Source organism: Aulostomus chinensis, chromosome 21, assembly GCF_037954235.1.
Source record: "Aulostomus chinensis isolate RoL2024-O1b breed Wild chromosome 21, RoL_Achi_v1.0, whole genome shotgun sequence".
Lineage (NCBI taxonomy): Eukaryota > Metazoa > Chordata > Actinopteri > Syngnathiformes > Aulostomidae > Aulostomus > Aulostomus chinensis.
In genome coordinates, this window is record NC_141340.1 from 16,475,826 (window position 1) to 16,503,661 (window position 27,836).

At 41.9% G+C, this 27,836-nt stretch overlaps 2 protein-coding genes across 3 annotated transcripts in view; both read right to left on the reverse strand.

Moving 5' to 3' along the window:
* gjd4 (gap junction protein delta 4) lies at positions 1-1,550 on the reverse strand. Its single transcript, XM_086192155.1, has 2 exons — positions 1,357-1,550; positions 1-1,250 (listed from the first exon to the last, which is right to left on the reverse strand). Exons 1-2 carry the CDS (start codon positions 1,418-1,420, stop codon positions 64-66), a joined length of 1,251 nt encoding a protein of 416 aa, XP_086048281.1. The 5' UTR covers positions 1,421-1,550; the 3' UTR covers positions 1-63.
* A 2,486-nt stretch (positions 1,551-4,036) lies between these two features.
* The window catches only part of ccny (cyclin Y), a 45,625-nt gene continuing 21,825 nt past the window's right edge, over positions 4,037-27,836 (reverse strand). The window contains exons 4-12 of one of the 2 annotated variants that reach the window (XM_086192156.1): positions 26,104-26,138; positions 25,748-25,771; positions 25,002-25,102; positions 24,871-24,906; positions 24,631-24,688; positions 19,279-19,398; positions 14,930-15,096; positions 9,419-9,581; positions 4,037-8,231 (exon numbers count right to left, since the gene is read on the reverse strand). In XM_086192156.1, coding sequence (XP_086048282.1) covers positions 8,115-8,231; positions 9,419-9,581; positions 14,930-15,096; positions 19,279-19,398; positions 24,631-24,688; positions 24,871-24,906; positions 25,002-25,102; positions 25,748-25,771; positions 26,104-26,138 — 821 coding nt within the window. In that variant the 3' untranslated portion in view covers positions 4,037-8,114. The remainder of the gene's footprint in view (positions 8,232-9,418; positions 9,582-14,929; positions 15,097-19,278; positions 19,399-24,630; positions 24,689-24,870; positions 24,907-25,001; positions 25,103-25,747; positions 25,772-26,103; positions 26,139-27,836) is intronic. The other variant, XM_086192157.1, reaches the window with a different exon arrangement.

Consider the following 27,836-nt stretch of genomic DNA (forward strand, 5'->3'; position numbering starts at 1 on the left):
CATGCATTGCTCTCAAATCCATTATGTTTCCAAATAACCAACAAATAAAAACACTCCCTCAAGTCACACCCACTCCGATCTTTTTTCCTGCCCTTCGTCATTGGTCTGTAGCTCTGAACCACTAACCAGCTGAACCAGCGGGTACTGCCCCACCCTCTTGGCACAGATTACTGTGGAATTGTCACCGATGGGCCCCGCTGACCCTGCAGAATGACACTGAAGGTCCCGTCTGGGCGGAGGTGGCGGCTTCAGTCGGCTGCGTTTACTAACACGAATGGCTCTGGGTGTTCCCGAGTGCTCTGGGGGACAGAGAGCCACCTCACTCCCGTCCATTCCTGGAGCTTCTTCTTGAGAAACCGAGTGGCCGTTGTTTCCATTGGTGTTGCAGCCCAGAGATGCTGGGGACTGAGGGAGAGAGGTGTGCTCCAGACATGGTGCCCCCCCGCCACAAGAGCCCTTACTGCCTCTTCTCTTCCGGAAACTTCCAGAGTGACCAGCTTCTGCTTCTAGATGTTGTCGAGTCAGGGAATTATTTCGCTCTATCCTCCCAGAAGCGTGGAAACCCTGCTCCTCCTCATATGTGTTCTCCACCATCATCTTTCTCTTGCTCTTCTGCCTCACTGAGCACTTGATGGTACAAATTATGTCCAGCACATTGAGGAAAAAGGACAGAGCGGCCACACCTAGCATGAAGTTGAGCATCACAGTCTTCTCAGTGGGCCTGGAGATGTAGCAGTCTACCTGGGTCGTGCAAGGAGGATGCTGGCACAGGAACCTCCTGGGGATGTAGAAACCAAACAGGTAGTAGTGAGCTGCCCCAAACCCCGCCTCCAGCAACGTCCTCACCATCAGATGCAGCATGTAGGCTCCCGTGAAGCACCGGGCAAACCGCCTCTCAGCTCCGAGAGACGACTTTTTCACAAATCTCTTGCTGAACAGTTCTTCCCGGTTGTCACAAAGCTGCGTAACTTTCCTGGGATCTGTGGCATTCAGGTCTACAGTCAGGCTGTTTGAAACTTTATGGACCACATAGACAATGAAGACAACATAGGGGAGACTTAAGGTGATAAGCTGCACCAGCCAAAAGCGGAAAAGAGAGACGGGTGAAAAGAGATCGTAACACACGTTGGCGCATCCCGGTTGAATGGTGTTGCACACAAATCTGTCCTGCTCATCCTGGTAGAGAGGATAACCAGCAAATAGGAGAATCAGGAAGCGGAGGAGGATCATCACAATAAGCCACACCTTTCCTGAAATAGAATCACAGCAGGATTAAAAAAGCGCTGAGCGAACAACCCGAGACACTCGGAAAAACGTCTGTTTGAAATGTTTTGATGTGTTTAGAAGTCAACTCACCCATCAAGGTGATGCTGTGACTGACAGAGATAAAGATGACTTCCAAAGCATTTAATCCCACCATGCTTGCTGTGCTTAAAGGCCTCCGATATCATCCAATCCTCTAATTAGCGGGGCTGTTCTAAACGACAGCACCTCTTCTTCTTATCCTCTTTCTATCCCTATCCCTTTCTAGTTTCTTTCTCAAGTCCCACAACGGCACAAAAATCTTCAGGTCATCCCAGACAGAAGTGTGACGCATCAGTCAGCGTTCAAGAGGAGCATGTGGACCTGATCCATTCAAATCACCCAAATCTCTGTGTGGAAAATCATGTCAACACTCCCGTCTTACCTCCCCCTCTGTCCCCTGCAGACAACTGTTCGTCCTCAGACAACAGAAGACAGGAGCAAGCCCCATTGTGGGTCTATTCTTAACACACTTCCAGAGGCACGTCGCTGTCCTGGCATTGCAAAGATATTTTGGTGTTGCTAGCTGTCTTTACGGGAGAACGGCAAGCCTCCCAACATATTTGTTCTAAATCCAAGCACCCAGCGAGACCAAATTGCAATCTTTCCCCCCTGTAGCAACTTTTGATAAATCATCACAACCTTTGAAGATTGGGTAGCTCATTAAAAAAAAGGAAGCCTCTCATCATCTCTTATTCAGAGTTTTCAATTCGAATCAAACCACGGAATATCAAAATTCCGGTTCTCTAGCGTGCTAATCTGTCCCAGAATATGATTTCATGTCGCAGAGGTTAGATCCTCTCCAACGCACACGGACAAAATGTGACTCATTAGATAGCCCACATATTTAACGGGCATTTCTACTTCTCACAAAGACAACAGCATAAACAACGATTTAAGGCCTACATTTAGAACGTTTTTTTAAGTCCGTTAGTTTGATTATTCTTTATGTACGATAACGTTCTGCCTGCGGGCCAAATTTTGTGCAGCTAAATAGACAGAACGTGAAAGTAAATCCACATTTAATTGACAGATGTTATGAGAACTCCTCGACAGTTCAACTGCTGTGTCTTTGCGCGCGCGTGTATTTCTTTGTTTGAAATCTACTACGAAAACTCACACGCCGGCCACGTAGCTTAGCATAAAGGTTTTAGAGGTTACCAACGATAAAGCCGGCGATTTAAAAAAAAACAAAAACAAAAAAACAACTGTTTGCGATTTTAAAAGAATTCCACCAACTCGCTTGGAAGCCACAAGAAATGCTCAAATTTTTTTTTTTCCCCATGAAGTATCTCTGCATGTTATATTCAGAGAGCAATATGTGCCCTTCACCCCATGGATTACTATGCTTAGAATGTAGCCCGCTGGCATGAAACAGCTTTAAAACTGTCTTCTTAATTTCACCTTCCTCCACCTCAACCTTGACTACAGCGTCAGCTTTGGGATTAAAAGACTGTCGCCTCAGTCTCCACCTGATCCCGCAGCTGTTTCCTGTTTCCCCATGAGCTGTGGGAGGGACTCGAACAAACAAGTTACGCGTCAAATGTCTGTCCTTTATTTAGATGTTTTTCTTTTTTTCTCTGATCGGAACCCTAATCAGGTCGAACACAGCTACATTTTGGAATTGCACAGCAGGCCTGCCAAGCCTCGAAGCCTGTCAGTGAGAACAATCATAAAAAGGGACTAAAAGATGCCGAATTATTAGCAAAAGCACATTTAGAATTTCGCGTGCTGACGTGTGCCGAGCCAGTTACAAATGGCGTGTGCAGACTCGCTCCTTGCTTTCCTCACTGAAACGTTCCAAAGATGTTCTGCTCTGTCAGACAAAACTACAAATCTAAAAATAGAGCCATCTACCTGTTTTTTTTTGCCATCAGAGGGATTTTGAGGTGAGTGTGTTTTATGTAATACTGCATCCGGAGGGGATTTTTTTGTTGTTGTTGTTCTGTTTTTTTTTTGGGGTTAATGTGCAGGAATATTTATCAAATTTTAGATGCGACGATGAGGAAGTGAAATCTTGCAAAAGCGCAATGAGATTCTTCGTCAGTTGCCTACTTTTGCCCTCGGGCTGCAGGAAATTCTGCAGGCTACACGCAGTCAAGGGCCTTTTATGGGAAAATTAAGTTTAATGGGGGGGGGGGGGGGGGAGAGAGAAAAAAAAAGTACAAACCTAGAAAAGCTTGAAGAGATTTTTGATTCAAAGGTGAATTTGTTTGGCAGCGATTGTCCCTACCAAGATATCTGGCAATTGCTGTCACTGAAGCTCACGGCAACTCCCCATCACATTGAAGTGACTTGTAGAGCGATAATTACCCCAGGAGCAATTAGAATGCTAATGTGGGGGATTAAATGTGTCCCTCAGTGACAATAGAACAGAATGTAATCTCTGTATTACCACTTGCTCTAAGCCATTTAAAGTGTTCTGGCTAGGAATAGAAAGCCTGCCGAGCGATATCGGTTGTACATACATGCCGAACTACTATAGGGCAGCTCTCATGTAGAAAGTACTTCTGAAAATATGTTTGGATGTTACACTCGTTTTCTAACGTTTCCTCTTCCTCCCTGATGTTTCGAGATCGGACTGCAACTACAGGGAGTCCCTGGTATCATGAATAAATAATTACCAACATTAATTGTAGGGCAATAAATGTGTCAAGCCCATGTATTGATTTACAACTTCCACTTAAAAAAAAAAATCAGTTAAATTGACAAAGAAAACGTACTCTGGTTTTATTGCAATGGTTTAAAGTTTAATTCTTGCAGAGGTTTTTTTTTGTTTGTTTGTTTGTTTGTTTTTTAAAACATTGTTTCAGAAAAGAAGAACCGGGAGCAAAATCATAGTTGAGAACATACAAAGAAAAAAGAGAGAGAACATAGAGATCTTAGTTTGGCAAATTGAGAACAGGAGCAAATGACCCACTGACTGAAAAGAAAATAATGGCATTTACATTGAGAACCGCAGAATGCAGTACAACATGGCGGGAGCATCAACGAATGAGAGCGAAGAGGACAGCTAGCTGTTGACGGACGTTGACGTAAGAAATCCTCATGATCAAAGCCATATTAGACAAATCCAGAGAGAAAGAAAAACTCTATGAAGAGGTAGAGTTCAGTGCACAAAGTGATGACACGCACACACAAACACTCGCTGTGGCAACCAGCCGACAGGACACCACGGGTCTTTGCCGTCGGTGTGGTGACAGCAGGACGGTGGACAGAATTCACCGCAGCTGTTGTGTGTGTCATTTTTCGCCTTAGGCTTCACCAGTTGACCACACATAAGCATCAAAATGCTTATATTGTCGGCCATCAAACAGACTGGGCGATACGCGCATGTACATACAATAAATAGGATATAGTACAATCTTCAAAACATTTCTAACAGATTGAATTTACAAAAGCAGACACATTTTGTACTTAATTTCCCATTCGTTCAAAGCACCATGAAACACAGCACTTCCCTCTCTCTCACTCTCTCACTCTCTCTCTCTGAATCTACACACCTTCCCTTCCTGTGCAAGAGGGCTGGTCCAAGCAACAGATCCAACATGATCATCCTTCATTTTCCATGACTTTGGTACAGTTCTGTCCCTTCCCACACCTGCTTGTCAGAGTTGGAAATGTCACGGACCCGACTTACCGATTCTCTAGTAGCGTCACCAATAATTAACAAAAAAAGAAAGAAAAAAAAAGAATCAGGTGGAAACAACAGTTCTCTGTGGTGAGGGAGGATAAATTGACATAATTGGATTGTGTTTTCTGTGTGTTATGAAGATAAATGCATTTAAAAAAAAGACTATTTTGTTACGTCTTGATATTAAGACAGCTGCATGTCTACTCAGCGATGAAGAAGGGGAAAATACCAGCCCAGTTAACTGTCAAGCAAAAATAACAATACAAAAATGTATGACTCCCAACATTAAAAGCAGAATTTGACACATTAGTAGTCCCCAAAAAGTGTGAAATCTAGAAAAACTTCCACTTCTGAGGGAGGGGGTGACAAAGGAAAAACCATTGAGTTTTACAGTGAAAGGAAACCAAATAACTCTCCCACAGAACCAATGGAGTTCACTCTGTTATTTTTCTTCTTCGGCGGCACGGTGGTGCAGTGGTCAGCACTGTCCCCTCACAGCAAGAAGGTTCTGGGTTCCAGTCCCGGCTCCAGCACAGGATCTTTCTGTGTGGAGTCTGCATGTTCTCCCTGTTCCTGTGTGGGTTCTCTCTGGTACTCCAGCTTCCTCCCACAGTCCAAAGACATCAAGAGGGGACGAGGCTGATTGATACTCTAAATTGACCGTAGGTGTGACTGTGAGTGTGAATGGTTGTCTGTCTCTATGTGTTGGTCCTGTGATGGACTGGTGACCTGTCCAGGGTGAACCCCGCCTCTCACCTGAAGGCTGCTGGGATAGGCTCCACCCCCCCCCCCATGACCCTTAACAGGATAAGCGGAGGACAATGAATGGATTTATCCTTCATGAGCTTATTTATGTTTCTTAACTTTCTTTTTTGTTTTCATTTTCCACTTCCCACATTTCCAGTTATTTATTCAATAATGAGACGAACATGTCCAGAACAGTCCTTGGTGCAGATCTGTGCCGAACATCCACAGAGAGGAATGTGTAGCCGCTTGGTTCATTCGCTATAGAAACAGACCAAGCACACAAGCCTTGCCATGCTTATGTCATAAAATTACATCAAGTGTGCATTAATCATATACGACCTGCTCGCTGACACGGCCTTGCTGCACTCGAACAGCAACAGAAGTTTTTCTGGTGAGCTAACGCTAACAAAACAACTAACGCTACACAGAGGTGCTGTAGGAGGGAAAATGGAAGTGTGATGAAAAAGAAATGTTACAAAGACAAAGCACGAAATAGTGCAGAGAAACGTGAAGGAGTCAGAATAAATAGCATGTGAAATATAAATAGAAGAATAAAATAAAATCATATTTGATTTATTTTCTCAAACTATTAGAGGTAAAGCATAACTGGGTTTCTTTTTTTTTTACAACTTAAAGTTTAAAAATGTTTTTTTTTTAATCCCACATTATTTAAAAAAGAAATAAATCTTTCACCCACATGATCACATTTTTTTTTTTGTCAATTCTAGGGCTCATAAGAAACAAGCTTCTTTGTTTACATGAATAAAAAAATATGAACAGTATTTCCACCGAGTGGTTTTCACAATAAAAACAAAATGAAGCCTGATTCGTATTGTATATCGTAGGAAACACAAAAACCTTGGACTTCTCTGTCGTGCGCAAACTTTGTAACAAGAAAACGGACAGAATAGAAATGAAGTGGTGTCTCCCATTGAAATCTTAATACTTTGTTTCTTTAAGTGATTTGTCATCGGAACAAGGAATCAAAGATGTGTCCCATTCACCTCATGTACAGTAGAAATGGATCCAAGATAAATAATCCAACATCTTTATATTTCTTTTTTTGTTGTTTTTTTTTTTTACAGTACAACCTCAGTCTACAGATGCTGCACACTGGCACTGTACATACACTATACAGAGATGTTTTAGCAAAATGTATACAATCTTCTCTTTTTGTTTGCAGTGTTTGAATAATCACATTTTCATTCGTGTAGATCTTCTGAAGGAGGACAAAAAAAGCTACCCTGAAGAGTCATGCTTATAGTGGCATCTAAATGTCGATATTCCACTTGTGCTGTTACTTGGTAGGCAGGAAGAACCGTACAAAACGCTGTGGGGAAAAAATACTTGAGTTATTTGTTCTGTCCCTCCATTGGGGAGGGAGAATTGTTAAACTAGCTTATTACAGGCACCGCAGGTCAGGACAATGGCAGTGAGTAAAGCCCGACAGAAGCTCTACAGTATGTCCGACTGAGAGGAGTGGACCTTTATCTTCTAGTTTCAGTATGAAGGCTTCCTTTGACCTGATTACAACAACGAAGCAGTGCATGAATATTGCTTAAAGTGAACAACTGAAGCGGACTGAAAACAGCTGAGTTGTATGAGTGAACGTTGAAAGTTCCCAACTTTAATTCCCAAGTCCTGCATGAGTGACCTTGCGTCAAACGCTGATGTGCTCTGTCAGGTGTATAACTAATCTAAATTGATACTCAGCAGAATATCTTATCAAGACGGGTTGATGATATGTTATCTGACGTGTCGAGTAGAATGTACATGTATTTGCTTGGATCTGGTGGCAGAAATTAATGCTGACAGGAATGCACAAAAAAAAATAAAAACAAAACACTGAATACTTTTAAGGAATTGAGCGATTCAATTTCGGTGTGCCCAAAAACATGAAAAACAAAAATAAAAATTCTTCAGTCGACAAGTTGTTTGAGCCAGGAGACTAAAGTGAGAGGAATGTACACGGGCTCCTTCAATCAACCATGCAAGCAAGCCAGGTGAGCGTCTGAGGGGATATTGTAACTCTGTTCCGGCTGTCACGTGTTGTCCTGACTGGAATCAGTTTCCTTTACTCAGTTTGAACGGCTCTCATTTTGCCAGTTGCATTTCCACGAGGCTCCTCTCTTCAGCAATCAAGGCCTTCATTCTGCCAAAATTGCACTCAGACATTTCAGTTTGGTTCAGCTCCATTTGGTTCAAGTACATTGCAGTCAGTAGGACTTCCTTTATGTACAACAAAAGAGGGTGCAAATTCCACTTGTAGAAGTGCCAGATAGTGTTTGTTTTCCTGCTTTATCAGGCAGACAGACTCAAAGGTCTGCAGGACTGCTGCCCACCTGGGCTGCTTACTTTCCAGGCAGGAGTACAGAGTGCCTGACAGGCCCACTGTTATTCCTTCGCTCCTTGCGGCTGGCGGCAGCCAGCGTTAGGAAATGATGGCTGGACACCATCGCACCACCGTCAGGTTGTCTGCGCTCACTGATCGCTTCTTTGCTAGTTTCCTCAAGTCCTTGTATTTGTCATCACATAACCGTGAGATCGCCTGAAAGTAAAAAACACAAAGAGGTGGTGAGGCCTACCCTTTAAACAGCTGTTTGAAAGATGACATTTCTCTCAGTACGCATCTTTCTGCAAGGCGATCCTCAAGTAGAGTCTGGGTGTTGTTTTTGCTCATTTTTCACGGCACCAATAAGGAAACGGCACAATTGTGGCTCACACTGGGGAGGGAGTCATTTTGATGAATTCTTTTTAAAATCACTATGAATGAGACGCTTTCAATTATTTACAGTGTTTTCACAGTCTGCCGCATGTAACTCGATTGTGTTGCTGCTGATTTTCTTTTTCTGTCACACAGCTATTAGTCCCAGTTGAATCAATCAGCGTCCCAGTTTTGTTAAGACAGGATAGTGGATAGGACGTGGTGGGATCTGGATCGTGCACGCACATCGGGAAATCTAAATCGAAGTCTGTTGTGCACGGTTTATTCAATGGACCACCAGGAGCTGTTAAAAAAGAACTCATTGGACATTTTCTGGCACTAAAAAATGTGGCATCACTTTGCCAACTTAAAAAAAAAAAAGTCAAATGTTTCAAAGGGTTCAAGATCAGAAACAGTCATTGTTGAAGACTTTCCTTCCTCTGTCCTACAAGAAAATACTCACAATACACAAATCACTTGCTCTGTGTGAGAGCAAATTGGGATGGAAATTAGTTGAACAAATAACTGGAGAATAAAGACTAAACTACAGCCGTTTAAATAATATCAGTTACAACCCTGCTGCTTCTGTTGAGACAAACGGAACATGTGCTATGAGAATGTTTACTTTTGTCAGACTCCACAGAGTAGTAATCAATGGAGCACTGGTGAACACCAGCATCATGACTGCTGCTGGAATCCATTCAAATGCAAACAGCAGTACGGCACAGGAGCAAGGGGGGGAGCCAGATGTGGAGGCAGTGAAGCTAATTGCACTGCTACATGCCTCTACAGCTGGTCCTTCCCACAGCAGACTGTCGTTTGGGTTTCCTGACAGCAGAAATATTAACTGAGCCACTTCAAAGTAGGAAACTAAATTCTAATTGGTTCATCAGCTCACCGTAAATTTGGCAGGAATTTGATAATGCAACCGGGAGACATTGTAAGATTTATCTATATAAATATATGTGAGTTAACTCCAAAATGAATTCAAAAAAAAAAAAAATCTGTCTCCACTCTGTGTTCAGTCTCACCTCTAATTTCTGGGCCTTGTCCCTGCTGAGAGGCTCCAAGGGAAAGCTGAGGTTGTTTGCCTCAGCCAGGGAACGCAGGTCAAAGTAATACTTGGCATAGACACTGGACGGCACGTTTATGTTGAACTGCAGCAGCTCCAGAAACTGACGCTCCAACTCGTTCCTTTGCAGAAAGAGAGACCGTGTGAGTGGAGAGGGGAACTCACTGACGTGCTCGTACAACTGGTATTTGGCTTGAAGGCAGGAAAAGTTGAAATATTTCACTTCTATTTGCAGGGGGGAAAAAAAAGGAAAAGACTAAAAAGTCAATGTTATTCCACATGAGGGTGTCCTCGAAAACCCATCACCTCACACAGAGGGAGTATTTCTCTCATGTACAGTACCAATACACTAACGCAAGTAAATCCCCAGCACCAAACATAAGCCTGTCCTCAGACTGAAAGGAAGCACTTTCTGTGTAAGAAAATATTAATCCCACACTGAAAATGCTATAGTGTTTTGTGATGCTGGATTCCGTGTGATGACAGGTGCTTTCATCCATTTCTCTTCTGTTGCGACCGTTTCAGGTTGTATTGTTACCTCTTTTTCAGAGCCTTTGTTCAGCACCCACGCACATTTACAGGAACGCAGCAACAGAGTCTAAATTTAGATTCCATGGCAGCCAAACTCTGCCTAATCATGCTGCTGCTTCTTTATCTCACAGTGTCAATAATTCAGCTGTTATCATCTACTTGTTTTTGTCTGTTTGAGAGTCAAGCTAGGGTGGATCTAGAGTCTCCTCTCTCTGTTTGGGGATATCTGGAATTTTAAAATGATCTTTAGAAATCTTTGGTCAAATACTGGGTCACTGTCCAGTTAACCGCAGTAGGGAGCACGGCAGAGCGACATGCTGGACTCCTCTAGCTGTGAGAAGTCCCACACAGGTGACAGGTGGATTACAGACGCAGCTGACATCAACACCAGCACGTTCAGCCTCAGACCTGTTCAGACAAGGTGAAGTGAAATGACACACTGGTCAGTGAGACACTTCAGGGGTGAATCTAACCCCAAAACAGGCACTGTTATTAAGAAGGTCTAGACTTCCATGCATGTGCCTCTCAATGCTCTTAAATAAAAGGTTTAAAGGAAAAGTTTTCAATCTGTTTTTCTGCTTATCAGTAGGGATGCTCCAATGACTCGGCCAAGGAGCTGAATCAGACGGTTTTCAACGGGACCTCCTGACTGTTAAGCCGGTCAGTGTCATGTGTTTCCAGTTCCTAACCTGTCACTTGCCACGGCACGCTGCTTTGCTAGGAATAGCGCCAAGTCTATTTTTGATGGATGGCGCATCAATCTGTACAGAGTAGATTGAGCCTGACGGGAAATCTCCATGACTGGCATAGTATATTCAGTCAATTTTCAAAATAAAAACACCAAGCGCAGGCTCCCTATCGCAAAAACAGACCTGAAGAGGTCACAATATAAACATGTACACTACATGCACGTGATAGAAACTCAAATCAAGAGATGAAGACCAAATCAGCAGAACCAAAGACGCTAACGAAGCTGGTGGGCAGCTGGAAACTGCAGCTGTGTGGAGGACTGACGTGATGGGTAACACGGCACAGCTATCCCTGCTGGATGGGGTCAAGCTCACAACTGACAATCAAGTTGACGTAGACAGCTTCCTTAACTTCTCTTTCAAACATCTGTCTTCTCTAGCCGAGATGTGTATGTCATCGTCAAAGTCCCTTCTCCTTCAGGACTTAAGTGGACAGCAGAGCGATCAACGTAAACCTGGAACGGTCATCTCTGAACAGAGGAGGTGGCCTCTGTCATTCACTGTCCTCCACCTACAGTAGGGTCCAAAGCCCCCTTCCAAGGAAACTGAACGCCCATTCACACTTGAATCCACTTGGCCCTCACGACTCAGATAGATAGTGGTTGGGTCTATGACCCACTAATGAACCACCTGACCAGTTGAGCCTGCAACTCCAACTCCTCCTGACCTTAATGACTAAGAGGACTCACATGTTAGAAGCTCTCTCTCCCTCAGTCTTAAAAAGCTGCAACCTCCACAGCAGAGACTAAGAACTGAAGAAGCCTCTTGGATGAGAGGGGAAACATCTTCAAAAAACAGAAATAGTCCAGTTAAATACGAAACAGCACTTAAGAGAGTTTATGACCCGGCTGGCTGAAAATCTTCAACAACGAAGATCGACATGAAAAGGAAGTTCTCCATCTTTACTGATGTTTTTCCACCTGAGAACAACATGGAGTTCATGTATTGTTTGTGAAGGACTTTTACATTGAAACTCTACATCAGATTGGCAGAAACTTTCCTGGGTGTCACCCCTTGGTAGTGTAGTATTACCACACAAATACTACCACTAATATTAGTGAAAAATGTCTATGGGATTGAACTTTGAAATGCTAAATCTGAATGGATTGGTCTTGTCTGACATGAGAAATTATTTCAGTAATTACTTTAATATTATTAATATGTTTCATTCAGGTATTTAAATATTCAATCATCACATTTATTCAGTCAAAATGTGAACACAAATCAGGTTCTCCATGCTCTACTGTAATGCCCAGGGTGTGTTTATCGTACAACAAAGTGGCGAGCTTTACGATGACTTTTGAAGTGGAGGATGGCTTTACCACAGTACTACAAGGTCCCAGATGACAAACCTAAGGAAACAAAACTCCATCACCCCAATGAGTCTGCCCGGTTTGAGGGAGCTAAGAGTGGCAGGCAGAGCCAATCCTTCAAAGGATGCTGCATTCAACTGCGTTTGTTCCGTCAGTAAAAGATATTCACACAGCTGGAAGTACAACAACTCATTTTTTACTGGAATTCATTTGTACCTCTTTCCAGTGGGAGAGCACTTTATGTATGAATGAATTTATCGTTTAGTTATGAAAAGAATCCATTCACCTTGTGGAATTTGGAAGTAACCAAGTAATATAATAATATATTAATAGAAATATCAAATAAAGACAAGTTGATTTTTATGTATTTTTTTCTGTCAAATGTAATTCTTAGAAAATCAAATTAGTAAAAAATTGGTATCAGCAGGTGTTAAGTAACAAAAAAATTTTTTTTTTTAATCTGTATTTCTACTCACTACTCGTCAGTAAGGACACTGAACAAGGTTTTGATCGATTCTTTTTCATACCGTTATGGGAGCTCTTCCAAATACCTTGTCACGTTTAGAGGCTTGGAGAGCCCAAATTAGCCAAGTCATATGCATTCCTTTCAAAAGCTACAGCTTTTCAGTGTAAAAAGTCACACTCAGAAATGGCGGTGCCGGAAAACAGTTCTGTATGCATAGATTTTTGAGAAGTGTCCCCTCAGTGATGCATTTGTTGCGTCAAAATTACACGATTCGTCTCCACAAGGTTAGAAATGTACCTTTTTAGAGAGTGTATGAGGTGAACTGGAGGGTTAACAGAAATTGGTAGCCTTTGGAGGGTCACACTGGGACCTCTGTTTTTGAGTGTGCAGCTTTCCCAAGACTGAAATTCTCTGTTGAGCAAAGGGTTGTAACAATCTGTCTCAAAAGTTCTGTGCTGTGGTGCAGAGCACTGCTTTCAAACATCAAGATTAACCGAGTGAGTGGTGATGCCAGTTGCTTCCACACACTCATCATTTACTTCATATAATTCGGTGTTAAAAAGGAGTTTGGATTTTCTGGAAAGAACACGAGTGACAAAGTCAGTTGATGAACTCCCAGATGCTTTTCATTCCTCTTGCTGTGATTGACATGTTTGGTGATAACATATACCACTTGCTAAATAAACTGAACCATCATTCTAGGAAGATAAGTGTGACCTGATTCTTCTAGAAAACAGACTGACAGATGAAAAGCTTTTCAAAAAAAAAAAAAAAAAAGTGTGAAAGAGTGTTTGCCTCCTTCCTGATTTCTTATTTTTGTGCATGTTTGTCACACTTAAAATGTTTCACAGCAAACACAACATGTTGTTTTTAAAATGAAGGTTTATGATTAAGGAAAAAAAATTAAAAAATTCAAACCTACATGGTCCTGTGTGAAAGAGTGATGTCTCCTAAACCTAATAACTGGCTGGGCCAGCCTTACCAGTGACAACTGCATTCAAGTATTTGCGATAACTTGCAATGAGTCTTTTACAGTGCTGAGGAGGAATTTTTGCCCTACCATCTTCGCAGAATTGTTGCAATTCAGCCACCTTGGAGCGCTTTTTTAAGGTCATGCCACAGCATCTCAGTAGGATTCAGGTCAGGACTTTGACTAAACCACTCTCCTTCAGGATTTGTTTTGGTAGACAGCAGAATTCAAGGTTCTATTTATCACAGCAAGTCTTCCAGGTCCTGAAGCAGCAAGGCAGCCCCGGACCATCACACCACTACCACCATATTTTTACTGTAGTATGATGTTCTTTTTCTGAAATGCGGAACTTCCAAAAAGTTCAGCTTTTGTCTCATCAGTCCACACATTATTTTCCCTAAAGTCTTAGGGATCATCAAGATGTCCGCTGGCAAAAGCGACACAAGCCTTCATGTTCTTTTTGCTCAGCACTGGTTTTCGTCTCCATTCAGGCCATTTTATTTTTTGCCAAGTCTCTTCCTTACAGTGGAGTCATGAACACTGACCTTAACTGAGGCCCGTAGTTCTTTGGATGTTGTTGTGGGTTCTTTTGTGACCTCTTGGATGAGTCGTTGCTGCACTCTTGGAATAATTTTGGTCGGCCGGCCACTCCTGGCAAGGTTCACCACTGTTCCATGTTTTCGCCATTTGTGGACGATGGCTGTCACTGTGGTTTGCTGGAGTCCCAAAGCTTTAGAAACGGCTTTATAACTTTTTTTCCAGACTGATGAATCTCAATTACTTTCTTTCGTATTTGCTCCTGAATTTCTTTGGCTCTCGGCACGATGTGTAGCTTTTGGGGATCTTTTGGTCTGCTTTACTTTGTCAGGCAGGTCCTATTAAAGTGATTTCTTGATTGAGAAACAGGTGTGGTGGTAATCAGGCCTGGGTGTGGCTAGAGACACTGAACTCAGGTGTGATAAACCACAGTTAACAGGGGGGCAAACACTTGGGGAGGGGCATGTAGGTTTGGACTTTTTTTTTTCTCCTTTAATAATAAATTTTAAAACTGTATTTTGTGTTTACTTGTGTTGTCTTTGACTGATATCTAAATTTTTTGATGACCTGAAACATTTAAGCGTGACAAACATGCGGCAAAGACTTTCACACCACTGAAAGTACAATAAAATATTTTCAACATGGTTTTGATGTATCATAGAACTCATCTGGTCATCCTCACAGCACATGACAAGCAATAACAGATGTTATGTTTGACAATGCAATTGAACATAAACACACTTCCAAAATCAAACCCTTTACATGGGCCAGTTGTGTCAATGACAATAAGCTGCAGCAACATCTAGTATTACTGACCTCACTTTACATGTTTGCAGGGATTTATGGGCTTTTATGTGTCACTGGACTGCCTCCATATGAATGCAGTGTGTTTCCAACTACTCACATGTCCTCCACAGTGATATCCTTCAGAATTTGGCAGTAGTCGACATTCCAGACCGCCTGGTCGTCCCAGACCTTGGATGCTAAGAGGATGGCTCCTAACACGATACGCTTCCAGTTGGCAGGGCAAATGTCAATCTCCGCATAGGTCAGGAGCCTCTCCAAATACACCTTTTGGCAAAGAAATGAACAACATACTATTAAGTCTCTATCTATCTACCACAGAAATGTCTGCTCTGAAAATATAAGAAATATAAACACACAGTTTTCCTTATGTTACAAATATTTTAGTTACGTCATTAATTTATGTTTTGTCTGAAATGCCCAATTTTAAGCATTCTGACACATACAGAAAAAAACCTATAAAACCAAAATAGTAAGAAAATGGGAATGTTTGCTTTATCCAATATATAGATTTGCCAAAAAAAAAAAATCTGGCCTTTGAGGGATTAAATACTTAAAAGAGTTCAAATTAACACACAGTTATCTTCATATTTTATAAATGCTCATTAAATGTCCATCCATGCCACATTTGCTGTGTACATGAGCACCACAGTCCTGCACAAAGTTAAACTCACAAACACAGCCATGGGAGAAGTGCGTGCTAGCAAAGACGCTAAAGCCCATGGGCACAAACGTCTGCTGCCAGCACATCTCTCATTGCCAAGTTAGCACTACATAATTTTAACCCTGATTTCCCACTTGCCAAAAGGCTTTGGAACTCACAAGCCCCACATCAGATGGACAACATACTCCATTTAATATTTCTCCATTAGACATAACAAGATGATTTTAATTAACCCAATACTAAAGCACCAGTATACAAACAGGAAATTAAATTACATTTCAGTGTAAATATTTAAATATCGTGTCTTACATACTGTGTCAGATAGAATTAATGGAAATACTGGGCTTACTTCCATCGAATTCACATGTTCAAAAATCAGATGTTATGCATTTACCCAATTCCCATCACTGTTCTCTGTGTTTTTCTACAATCTGCACAGTTGATGTGCTGCTTCACTGTTTTGCAGTCTCATGCCTACACCTCTTCCAGGTAAGACAAGAAGTGAGATGCTAATGAAACCTAACTTCCCCGGAGCTCATTCACAGAAAAACCCTCAAAGTTTTGCCTCAGCATCTCTATTTCTCTGTCTTTCAGGAACCAGAATCCCCACAACAGCCCACGGATCACAGAGTACACCAAGGCCGCAGGCACAATTCCTTGCAATTTGAAATTTCGCACAGAACAGCTGCTTTTTCACCATTGAACATCATTTAGTGAGAGTCTTTGAGGAATATATTCTCTTAGATTTTATAGGCATTGTCAAGGATCTACAGTGGTAAGCTGCATGGAGACAATTACATGTCAGACTTGATAACGGAAGCTGTACAGAACACAATCCTCAAAGACTCTCCCAGTAAATGCTCCCAAACCATTTCTACCCATGGGCAGTGTAGAAAAAGAAAATGTTACAAAAACATAGAGTGTATTTACTTGTAGTTATCTTGGTGGTTTCTTTTTTTTTTTTTGGAAACAATTCCTTTTTGGGGATTTTTTGGGGGGGGGGGGATTTTTTGACATGATAAGTGTTCATTTTCAAAAATTCTTAAGAGGCATACTGATAGTTTCATAAAGGCAATTTAAAAAAAAAACTTATTTTTGTTGGTCCACTGATTTTATTTTTCATGAATAAAATGTATAGCAGTTTTGAATACTTGCATATCAGACGTCAAGTCTGACTTGCAAATATGTTTTTTTTTGCAGCAGCAGAAAGTATTGCGCACATTATAATTCTGTCTAGGTTTGCACAGTAGCAGAACTGGGAGTCTTAGGTGACTTAAAAATCAAAATAGAATTACAGAAAACTGTCAAGAGTAGACAGACTAGATGGTCATTATCAGAAATGTGAGTTTTTAATTCTGAAAAAATTCAAAGGGAAGAAAGAGAGTGAAGCTGTGAGAAAAACAACATGCCTTCCTACTATTTTGCAGCCTAGGTCTGACTTGTCCGTTAGCACAGCTCAGGTGGCTAATTGGACAAGTCATACTGGGTTGGGCTTGGAGCCTGCAGGCAATGTTAACTTATCTCTGTTGTGGCCAAAGTTTGCCAACACGCACAACATATGCATTTATCTGGCAACAGGCAGAAAACATTGAAGCCTGCATGAAATGAGAGCAACGACCCCTTGCTGAATGATATTCATGCACCAGCACAGAGAATAATCTACAAAGAAGAACAGCAAATAATCAGAGGCAGTGCAGTTGTCAAACAGTAGCCTTGTGCGCCCACAAAAAAGATACTTTTGGTATTTCTGAGGCTAAAGCCACAAATTTTGTACGACACAGGGCAAGTTTTAACCCCGGGGGGGGGGGGGGGGGGGGGGCATACTTGATACGGGAACAAATCCTGCAATGGCAAAGGAGGGTCATACCTATTAAGTTAACTCCTCATAACAGCAGGAAACTATTACAACCTACATTTGATTATTCGTCAGTTACATGTTTCTCATGTCAAAAGAAAAATCAATAGCCTTCTCCACTTCATGGCACCAGCTTGACTTGACTCCATATGAAAGCTTTTGGTGTCAGAATTTTATTTTCCCCATGCAGACAGTTCCCCATTCAGTGTATTTGATCCTCATAGAGAAACTGATGTGGTGGTCATTAGAGCATCACGGCCTTCATGGCCTGTGTCCATTTTAAGTCTCCTGTCTAAGTTTACTGTGTCAGCTAAGCCTGAATCAATGACTGATGACACATAAAATCTCACTCTGTGGGACTGAGAAGTAGAGGCCATGGGCTGAGCTTCACTTTGTGTGAATCTCAGGGTGGCACATAAAGACTCACCATGCATGCAGTTTACACATTTGTACATACAGGAAACAGAGTAACCCAGTATTAGGCCACCAGGCCAACCATGTTAACCCTGCACTTCCCAGTGCGTAGAGATGCATGTTTCAGCCACAGTGACAAAGTGGGCAAAAAGATGTTTCCAGGCAAATGTGAGGAGAGAGTGGTGTGTAAGTAAAATAATTCTGTAGAAATGTTAAAGTAATCGTGTAATTAGATCAAAAGATAACATGGCAGAACATATGAACTAGGGCTGCAACAATTAGTCGACGCTGTCGACAAAAATCGATAATAGAAATAGTCAACGATGAATTCCATCGTCGACGATTGTTGCCAGACGCGTTTTTCCAACAGAGTGAGGCATCCACTTGATTATAATCTCTGCCGAGAGTCGCGCATGCGCAGTAGCGTCTCTGTCTCTGAGCGGTAACATACAGAAATGGCGGCGTCAACATCAGGTACGCGCACCAAAACTTCTAAAGTTTGGGAGCATTTTAGCCTGGATACGGCGAATAAAAAGACTACTTGGAAAGTTTGCAAAGCAGACCGTGCGTGTCATGGCGGTACCTCGGAGATGCAGGAACATTTGAAGAGAAAGCACAACGGGCAGTTGAAGGAAACGGAGTCTGACTCGCCTCGGTGAGATTCAAGTCACATTTAAGCCAGTACGGTTTTTATGACATACATTGTATATTTTATAAGCGTATTTTCGCTATAAAAAAAATGTTAACTTGATTTTGATTTATTTATTTGCCTGTCCCTAAAAAAATGGACAGAGGTTTATTTATTTTTGGATTTATGTCTATTGACCGAGCACTGGTTTTAGACAGGACATTTTTATTTAATTTGTTTACGAATCCGCAGTTTGTTCAATGAAAGATGTATTTTTCATTGTACCCATCTTTCTTGTGTTTATTATCATTTGCCACATAATTAAATCAACTTCATGCTAAATTTAAGAAAAAATTAATAATTATCCAATTAGTTGACAAATCGTTTCAATAGTCGGTGACTAGTCGACTATTAAAATAGTCGTTAGTTGCAGCTCTAATATGAACTAGATATGTTTTTAACATATTTACCACTGTAAACTTGTATTATGGTAGAAATCAAATGGGAACAGTTACCACAAACAAAAAAGTCAGGGGAAGACAGAAGGCAAGATGGGGACGCAGGACGTCTGCCATCAAGAGTGAACTTCTGTACAGGTACATTTCCAATTACATGCTTGCTGCAGGCACAGACACTTCACACCAAGGTAATTCATACAGGACATTGCTTAGCTCGAATCAACTGGCGGAAAACTCCTGAGTGACATCGTGAGCTGAGCCTTTCATAAGATTCCAGACAAAAAGCATGATACCAAAATGAACCAGAGAAGCTGTCTAAAAAATGAATGCTACAAGAGCACAGGGCATTATTCTGAAGAGGCAAACATAAGGGACAAGGAAGCAATACTCCCTCCTAGTGTCAGCACTGAAACATACACACATGCCTCACCAATGTGACAATAGCACACTCCGCAGTGAGCTGTGCAGCGCTGAACAGGGTCCTGACAAAGCGATAGATCTGCTTCTGCTCAGGGTCGTGTTTATCATAATCTGAAGGAACCTCAGACTTCTGCAGGAAAGAAAAGACAAGAAAACATCACCAGTCATAATGGAAATTTGAGCTTCCTCACAATAAAACAAATGAGCTTAGCATGTCTTCCATTTGGACATGTGTGGATGAATGTGTTCACGTGTCCTTCACATTTTTCCACAGGTTATAACGTGAAGCACATATTGTAACGGGAAAAAAATGTAACCACATGCTGTGCTTTAAAAACTGCATAACCCAGCAATATATTGTAATTAATTATATCAATACAAGGAATCTGTATAAATGACAACCGTAAAACACAAAGGTGGTGCCTTTTAAGGTGTCTTACTTTGACAGGATGGACTTGCAAAGTATGAAATAAAAACACCACATGTGGATCACATTTGACAACTCAGCTTCCCCACATGCAATCACATAGATTTCATGTGGGTATTTCTTTAGTTTTCATAGTCCATTATTTCCTGTTTTATTTGGCAGTTTACTTATCATTCCTCTTGTTCCACATTTACTTACTGTCTTCCTTTGTTTCCTGCCCTTGTGATTACCAGCCCTAATGTGATACACCTGCGTCTGAATTTCCTGCGTTCCTTTTGTCTGTCTTTTAGACTGTGTTCCCATTTTCTGTGTGAGTTCATTTGGTCTCTGTGTGCCAAGCTTGTTTTTTTTCCTCTAAGTTTGACCCCAAAAAATGTACACATAAAAAGATGGAATGTTATGTAAAAAAATCCCCACGAAACTTACTGTACCTGAAGCTGCCTTCTCCTTTTCTTTTACAGGAGTGTTGAATAAAAAGTGGGAGTTTAGCTAGCACTAAAGATTTTGTCTGTCATTGATGCACAAGCACCAAATATGCCTCTTTTTTGGTAGGTGTGGAATTACAATGCTTTGCATATTTTTTTTCTTTCAAAGAATCTTCAGACTTTCAGACTACCACAAAAGCGTCCTTTGATATGTGAAATGGCAAACTGAAAGAGCAGATATCCTTTGTATTTGATACTACATAGCAAAAACATTTGAAAAATACTCAAACTACCCCAAATTGTAAGAAATGTGGTTCATGTAGCGAAAAACGACAAGTTTTAAGCCATGTTTTATATAGATACATTACGTGGGTTTGAAAGACAAGCACCTGATCAAATGTTTTGCTATATTCTTGATGTTCTCAGCTGATCTGACTTCAGGGGGAGGAGCTCATATTATTAAACCAGTGCCAAGATTAATTCTAATATCAATATTGATTAATTTTAGTGCTTGCAATGATTGTTTTAACTACTTTTCTTCAAACTTTAATTGCTGTTGAAGGTAACTGTGTTTGTGGTGAAGATACCCCGCTTCGCTTGCTGCGAACCAAAGGTACTTGTTTTTTCTTGAGAACTGCTGAGAACTGTGAGAACATCTCACCCATCGCTCCTCTCTCTCCATCCTCACCATCTTCCAGCATGGTGATGCATGTGAATGTTGAACACACGACCACACTCACGTGTAAGCCAATGAAATTAATTAATCTTGTTTTTGATAGGACTGTCCTCCTTGAGCTGCCACATTATCACGGTTGAGGAGTTTGCATGACCCAAAATTCCATGGAGCAAAGTTGTCGGGTGTTTTCATGCTCCTGGTAGGGTCATCCAAGATAAAGAGGTCCTAGGGAAGGGACCAAACAAAAAGTAGCTCAAAAAACCCATGGAAGAAAAACAACTTTGGACAGAGTTTTCCCTCACCCAGACGCGGGTCACCGGGGCCCTCCACAGAGCCAGGCCTTGGGGCAGGGCTTGGCAAAGCGCATGGGTGCCAGACCTGCACCCATGCCTGGCCAGGCACAGCCCCAGGACAAAATGTGGGTCCCCCCTCCAATGGGCTTACCACTGATTGGAGGGGCCAAAGGGGTTGGGTGCTATGTTGGATGGGTGGCAGCTGAGAGACCCTGGCGGTCTGATCTTCGGCTACAGAAACTGGCTCTGGGCATGTGGAACGTCACCTTTCTAGTGGGGAAAGTGCCTGAGCTAGTGCGTGAGGTCAAGAAGTTTCAGCTAGATACAGTAGGACTCACCTCAACGCACGGCAAGGGCTCTGGAACCAGTCCTATCAAGAGGGGCTGGACTCTCTTCCGCTCTGGCGTTGCCAGCAGTGAGAGGCAACGGGCAGGGGTGGCTATACTTGTTTCCCCTTGGCTCAGTGCCTGTATGCTGGAGTTTGACCAATCACCAATTGGTGGTGAGTTGGCTCTGATGGTGGGGGAGGACGCCGGCCAGACCCGGCAGGCCCAAACGTATTGTGAGGGTCTACAGGGCACATAATGCAGAGTGGCAGACCATTGGATTGGTGTGGTGTCTACGGTGATGCGGACTCTGCATCAGTCCATTGTGTTGAAGAGGGAGCTGAGCCAAAAGGAAAAGCTCTCAATTTTCCACCCAATCTACATTCCTACCCTCACCTATGATAATGAGCTTTGGGTTACGACCGAAAGGACAAGATCACAGGTACAAGCAGACGAAATGAGTTTCCTCCAGAAGATGGCTGGGCTCTCCCTTAGAGATAGGATGAGAAGCTCCACCATCCAGGAGGCGCTAAGAATAGAGCTGCTGCTCCTCCACATCAAGAGGAGTTAGATGAGGTGGCTGCGGCATCTGGTCAAGATGCCTTCCAGACGCCTCCCCGAGAAGGTGCTCAGGGTATGTCCAAACAGTAGACCCATGGGGTCCGTCCAGGCCCAGCCCGAAAGGTTACATGGATTTGTTCCCCCATGAACCCACCACCCGCAGGAGGAATGGGAAGGGTCCGTGCAGTGTGGTTTGGTCAGCAGTCTGCTCTTATGTGCCGAACAGCGGTTCAGAGTACGCACCCATTTTGGAGTCCCTGGGAAGGGTGCTGGATGGTGACTCCATTGTCCAACTGGGTGACTTCAACACTTACTTGGGCAATGACAGCGTGACCTGGAGGGGTATGATTGAACCCAAGTGATGTGCAGTTATTGGACTTCAGTGCAAGTCGCAGTTTGTCCATAACTAACACCATGTTTGAACATAAAGATATCCATCAGTACACGTGGCACCAGGGCATCCTAGGTCGAAGGTCTATGATCAATTTTATAGTCATATCATTTGACCTGTGGCCGTATGTTCTGGACACTCAGGTGAAGAGAGGAGCTGAGTTGTCAACTGATCACCATCTGGTGGTGAGTAGGATCAGATGGCAGGGGAAGATGCCGCACAGACCTGGCAGGCCCAAACGAGTAGTGAGGGTTTGCTGGGATCACCTGGGCGAAGAACCTGTCAGGATGATCTTCAACTCCCACCTCTGGCAGAGCTTTGACCGCATCCCGGGGGCAGTGGAGGGCATTGAGTCCAAATGGACCATGTTCCCCTCTGCCATTGTCGAGGCAGCTGTTGTGAGCTGCGGTCTAAGGCTGCTGGGGCTGGTCATGATGGTAATCCCCGAACCTGCTGGTGGACACCAGAGGTAGCCATCAGGCTGAAGAAGGAGGCCTACAGGGCATGGCTGGTCTGTGGGTCTCCAGAGGCAGCCGACCGGTACTGGCAGGCCAAGTGGTGTGCAGCCATGGCGGTCGCCAAGGCAAAAACTTGGGTGTGGAAGGAGTTCGGTGAGGCCATGCAGAGTGACTATCGGTCAGCTCTGAAAAGGATCTGGCAAACCGTCTGTCGCCTCAGAGTGGGAAGGCGGCAACTTGCCCACACTGTTTAAAGTGTGGACAGGAGGCTGCTGACGTCAACTGGGGAGATAATTGAACAGTGGAAGGAATACTTTGAGGAACTCCTCAATCCAAGGAGCTGGTGGAGGTAGCTGGGGAAAGGACAGTCTGGGCTTCCCTGCTGAGACTGCTACCCCCGCAACCCGGACCGACTGGATCAGCGGAGAACGAGGAATTTTATTTTGGATTAAGTGTAATGAGAAACTAGACAAATATACTAGATATAGATGTTGTGATGGCCGCATTCGCAGCCTCACAGCTCTGAGGGTTTCATCTGGGCCTGCACTCACACGTTGGTTTCTTTGCATTAGCAGTTTATTATTATTCCCCTATAAATTAATCTCAAAACACATTTCAAACAATAAATGACCACATACTGGGTTTTGGTTTCAAATAGCATACTTTTATTTTTAGTTGACAGTACATTAGTTTCTATTTTGTAGCGCGCACACATTTAGTTAACTTTTGTACAGTCACTTACTTAAAATGTTGTATGAGGTGCTGGTCCAGGAGAACATCGGCCCAGGCTCAGGCAAAGGACATGTGTTAGGGAAGTGAAGCTCTTTTAAACAGGAAGTGGACAATTGGGACGTACCAAACCTTGCAACCTCATAGGGAGGAACTGTTTGTTTTCAGTTTAGTTATATTGTTTGTTTCTTTGCTGAATACTTGGTTTTGATATTCTTGGTTTGGTTCATATAGGTCGAGTTCATCTTTGTCAAAGGGGGTTATTAGGTTTGTTAATTATTGCTTAGTTTGTAGTAGAGTTGTTCTGTCATTCCCTTTTGTCTCCGTGTGGCCTGATCAGCCAGTGTATATATGTTCCCCATTGTGTTCATTTTGTCAGGTCTGTTGGTAGGGTTAAGTTCCTTTTTGTTAAGTTATGTTCCTTTGACCTCTTTTATGGGCCCAGAACCCCTGTTATCTATTTTGTAATTCCTTTTTCATTTTTTGGGTAAAATAAAACCTTTTTTGTCCCTCAAAACCACCGGAATCTCCTTGTTTACCAGCTTGGTCCTTCACAGATGTACTCGGCTAGATTTGACTATTTGCAAAGTGTTGATACCACACTCTCCAATGTATGTACATCTCAACCTTTGTGGGGTTTTTTCTTACATTTTGACACATCTTTGTTAACCAAATTCATTGCAGTTGCCGGTAACTCATTTTTTATGCATTACATTTCACATGTGTAACATCAGATACACATGCAATTATAAGACTTCCTGTATGAGCTGTTGCAGTGGTGAATCAGTATTTATCTTGAATGATATAATTGCAAATGTTTGGATATGAAGCAGTGACTATCAGCCATAATGTGTTTCAATGTTAAGACCATGCAATTGCAGCGCATGAAGAATTGAAATGAAAACACATCTCAATGATCCAGATGGCTCCCGAGATTAGGAGACAGATTTCTCTGCTATTTGATCCGTGCAAGCTCATTTGCCGTTTTTCAGTCTGTGTGATTTGTTGCAGTTATTAATGCTGAGAGCTCTACAGCTTTCACATAATGGAAAATTTAACTCCAGTTAAGGCCTTACCGAGAGTGGATGCAGTTTCTCATCAAAAATGTCTAACAACATTCTTCCGTCAAGCTCTCTGGAATGACAGACAAGGAAAAACATCAGACTATAAAAGGAATTTTTTGTGACCCATATCACTAAGACGTAAGACTTTATGCGTTCATTCTTTTTCTGCTGATCTCCAATGTTTATTTGATGCAGAAATGGAGTACTAAATGGATACAAAGACAGTAATTTGAGTGGAAACAGTTATCCTACCTGTTCTTTATGTGGTAGAAAATTGCAAGGGACACACTGTAAAAATAAAAAAGACCATTACAAACTAAAGCCCATCATGTCATGCTCAATATTAGATCATCTGGTATTCCAAATGAGCAAGAATCAGTTACCATTTGATAGTGTATTTAAGGTTGGGCTGACTGACAGTGCTGTCATCAAGGAATATGGTGGAGCATGAACTGTACTTTCTTCTCACTGGGCCTGGATGATGCTGGAATGGACACACAAACATACAAATGCATGTTATTTTCTATATTTGTTATAATGGATCAGTCAAATATGTTGCCAACAGCCATGGAAAGAAAGGCACCTGTGACACTCCAAGGCCATTTTAGCTTTCTTCTTTTCGTACAAGGCACAAAAAAAAATGCAAGAATATGATGGATATAATCTTTAGACACATTTTTAACTACCACTTAGTGCAAAACTTTCTTTCACATGCTTGTTTTGTGCTAAATTTAGGTGAATCTCTCAGTTTAAATTGAAAAGGTCCTTTGGAGCCTTCCTGTAACATCAATGTCACAGGAACCTTTTTTTCTCATCACTTTTAAAAAATATGGTTCTCATTCAAAAATGTTCATAATCACCATTTCAACCCCCAATATTCAAAGACTGTGATGCCGTAGGCAATGTTGAAAATTAGGATCTTGTTGAAGAGGGAATGATAAATGGCAAAGATGAGCAAAACCATAATGTAATGCAAGTGTGGCTGGTGAAATCTTACTACATCTAAAAATGTAAACCAACAGAATTATATATACAGTAAGAGTGTTAGTTTGATGTAAATATGATGAGTCAGGGGGGTTGGAAAGAAGATGCACTACGATAAAAGCTGGATTACTTTTATGGACTTTACCTTATTCTCCGAAATGTGTGTGAACTTGCAAAAAATACAAGATAGTCAAATTACTGAAAGCACATTCAATACAGTCACATTTATATTAATAAATAACTCTCGCTCTCTCTCCCTCTCCATATATATATATATATATATATATATATGTGTGTGTGTGTGTGTGTGTGTATATATATATACATATATATATACATACACATAAGTATATATATATACATATATACATACACATAAGTATATATATACACACATATCCATATATATAAATATAAATACACATATACATATATACATGCACACAATTTTTTGAAAATCAAACTGCAGAAACCTACACACATTTTTTTCCTTCTACTCACATGGTTGATATAAAGGCTCTTCCTTTTTTCTCGAACTGAAAACAGAGACGGACAGACAGGTGTCAGCATGTCAGACATGACAGGTGAAACTCCCTAGCAGTGCAGTACCTGACCATGACAGACAGGTAGCAGCATTTATCCAGGGTACCTAATTATTTTACACTACATTAAACAAAGGCAAGCAGTTTCAGCAAAAAGCATTTTTAATATGTAGAAAGAGCATTTTAAAGGCTATCAGTGGCTTTCATCCCCTATTTAGCTGAAATGGTGTCTTAATGAGTGTCAGTGTTTCGACTATGTGCAAATTAATTGAATCATTCATCATTTTGGCCTCCATGACTCCAAATGGATTAAAGCATAGTGACAGCTTCATTCAAGCAGAAACTGTCATTTGTGCTGGTCATATTTTTCTGCTCTTACCAATCAGGTCATTTGCAATTCTAATGCAACCTAATGAACATAATGATTTGATAGGTTTATACAGCATAGTTCACCTCCAGTCTCATGTTGAGTCAGACTAAATATGGTGTAACACACAAGCGCAGCTGTGTTCATGGGACAGTGTGATTGTGTGCCTGTTTGTATGTGTATGTGTCTCATGTAAGAGAACACACACAAGGGGGCAGAGGATTGCTGGCAAAGCAAATGCTGGAACACGCGCACACATGCAAACAAACGCATGCACATGCCCGCGCATGTGCGCACACACACACACACACACACACACACACACACACACACACACACACACACACACACAGACATACACACACACAATGAGCTGTCTGGCACTTCTCATCCCAGTCCTGTCTATCTCACCTCTCTGGCACAAACACTCTCACCTCTAACATGTATCATTATTAGCACAGAACAGCCTTAATGGTGTATGCTGTTCTCTAGGAAAAGGCAGCAGTCTCTTGCACTATAATTAAGGCTAAATTAAAAAAAAAAATTCAAAAATGAATATATGAAATTCTAACACATTAAAGCATGATGGTTATCTTGTCATGTCAGTCATTAAATTCAAGCTTTCATTTCGAATGAAACAACATTTGCGAAGCGCTGAAGAGTAAAATCAAAAAATGGTTATCGTGTATAATTTTTGTCACCAAACATACTTTTTTGAGTTAAAGTAGCAAGCATATTTGCCATCCTCCCCAGAGACAGACATACGATAGCTTTGTCTTTCTGTATGCAGTAGGGACCAACTAGCTGACTACTACTTAGCTTGGCGCAATGAACTGTTGTGGATAGGAGGGTTAGCATACCTCCGTCTTGCCCACTCAGCTTCCAAAACCTGTAGTTCCTCCTCTGTGCATTCAGGATAGAATTGATAAGGTTCAGGATCCTAGTTTGTCTAAAAGTAATCCTCCTTATCCTTTCTTACGTACTCAGCCAGAATTATTAGCGCAAGTCATTCTTCTAGCTGTCAAGGAACATTTTCCCAAACAAAGCTTGGAGATGCTATGTCAAAACATTGCACACACAGTGGAGAAAGTATTTCTGGATACATGTCTGATTCTAAAATCAAAATATCTTGTAATCTTAAAAGTCAATTGTGATATACAACCCTAGTTCTATCTTAATGCTAACAAAGGCATTAGCATTCAGAGAGTCTCAACTGATTTGTAGTTCAGAGTCAAATCGATGTAGCAAACTACTGCATCGGTAGCCATTGCTATATACCCTAAGCTCTAGCCTGTCATATCGCCTATGTGCATTCCTTTATAATA

Coding starts and splice junctions, on each gene's coding strand:
- gjd4 (XM_086192155.1), bottom strand. CDS start 1,420: ATGGTGGGATTAAATGCTTTGGAAGTCATCTTTATCTCTGTCAGTCAC. Junction 1,251..1,356: donor TCACAGCATCACCTTGATGG/GTGAGTTGACTT, acceptor ATTCTATTTCAG/GAAAGGTGTGGCTTATTGTG.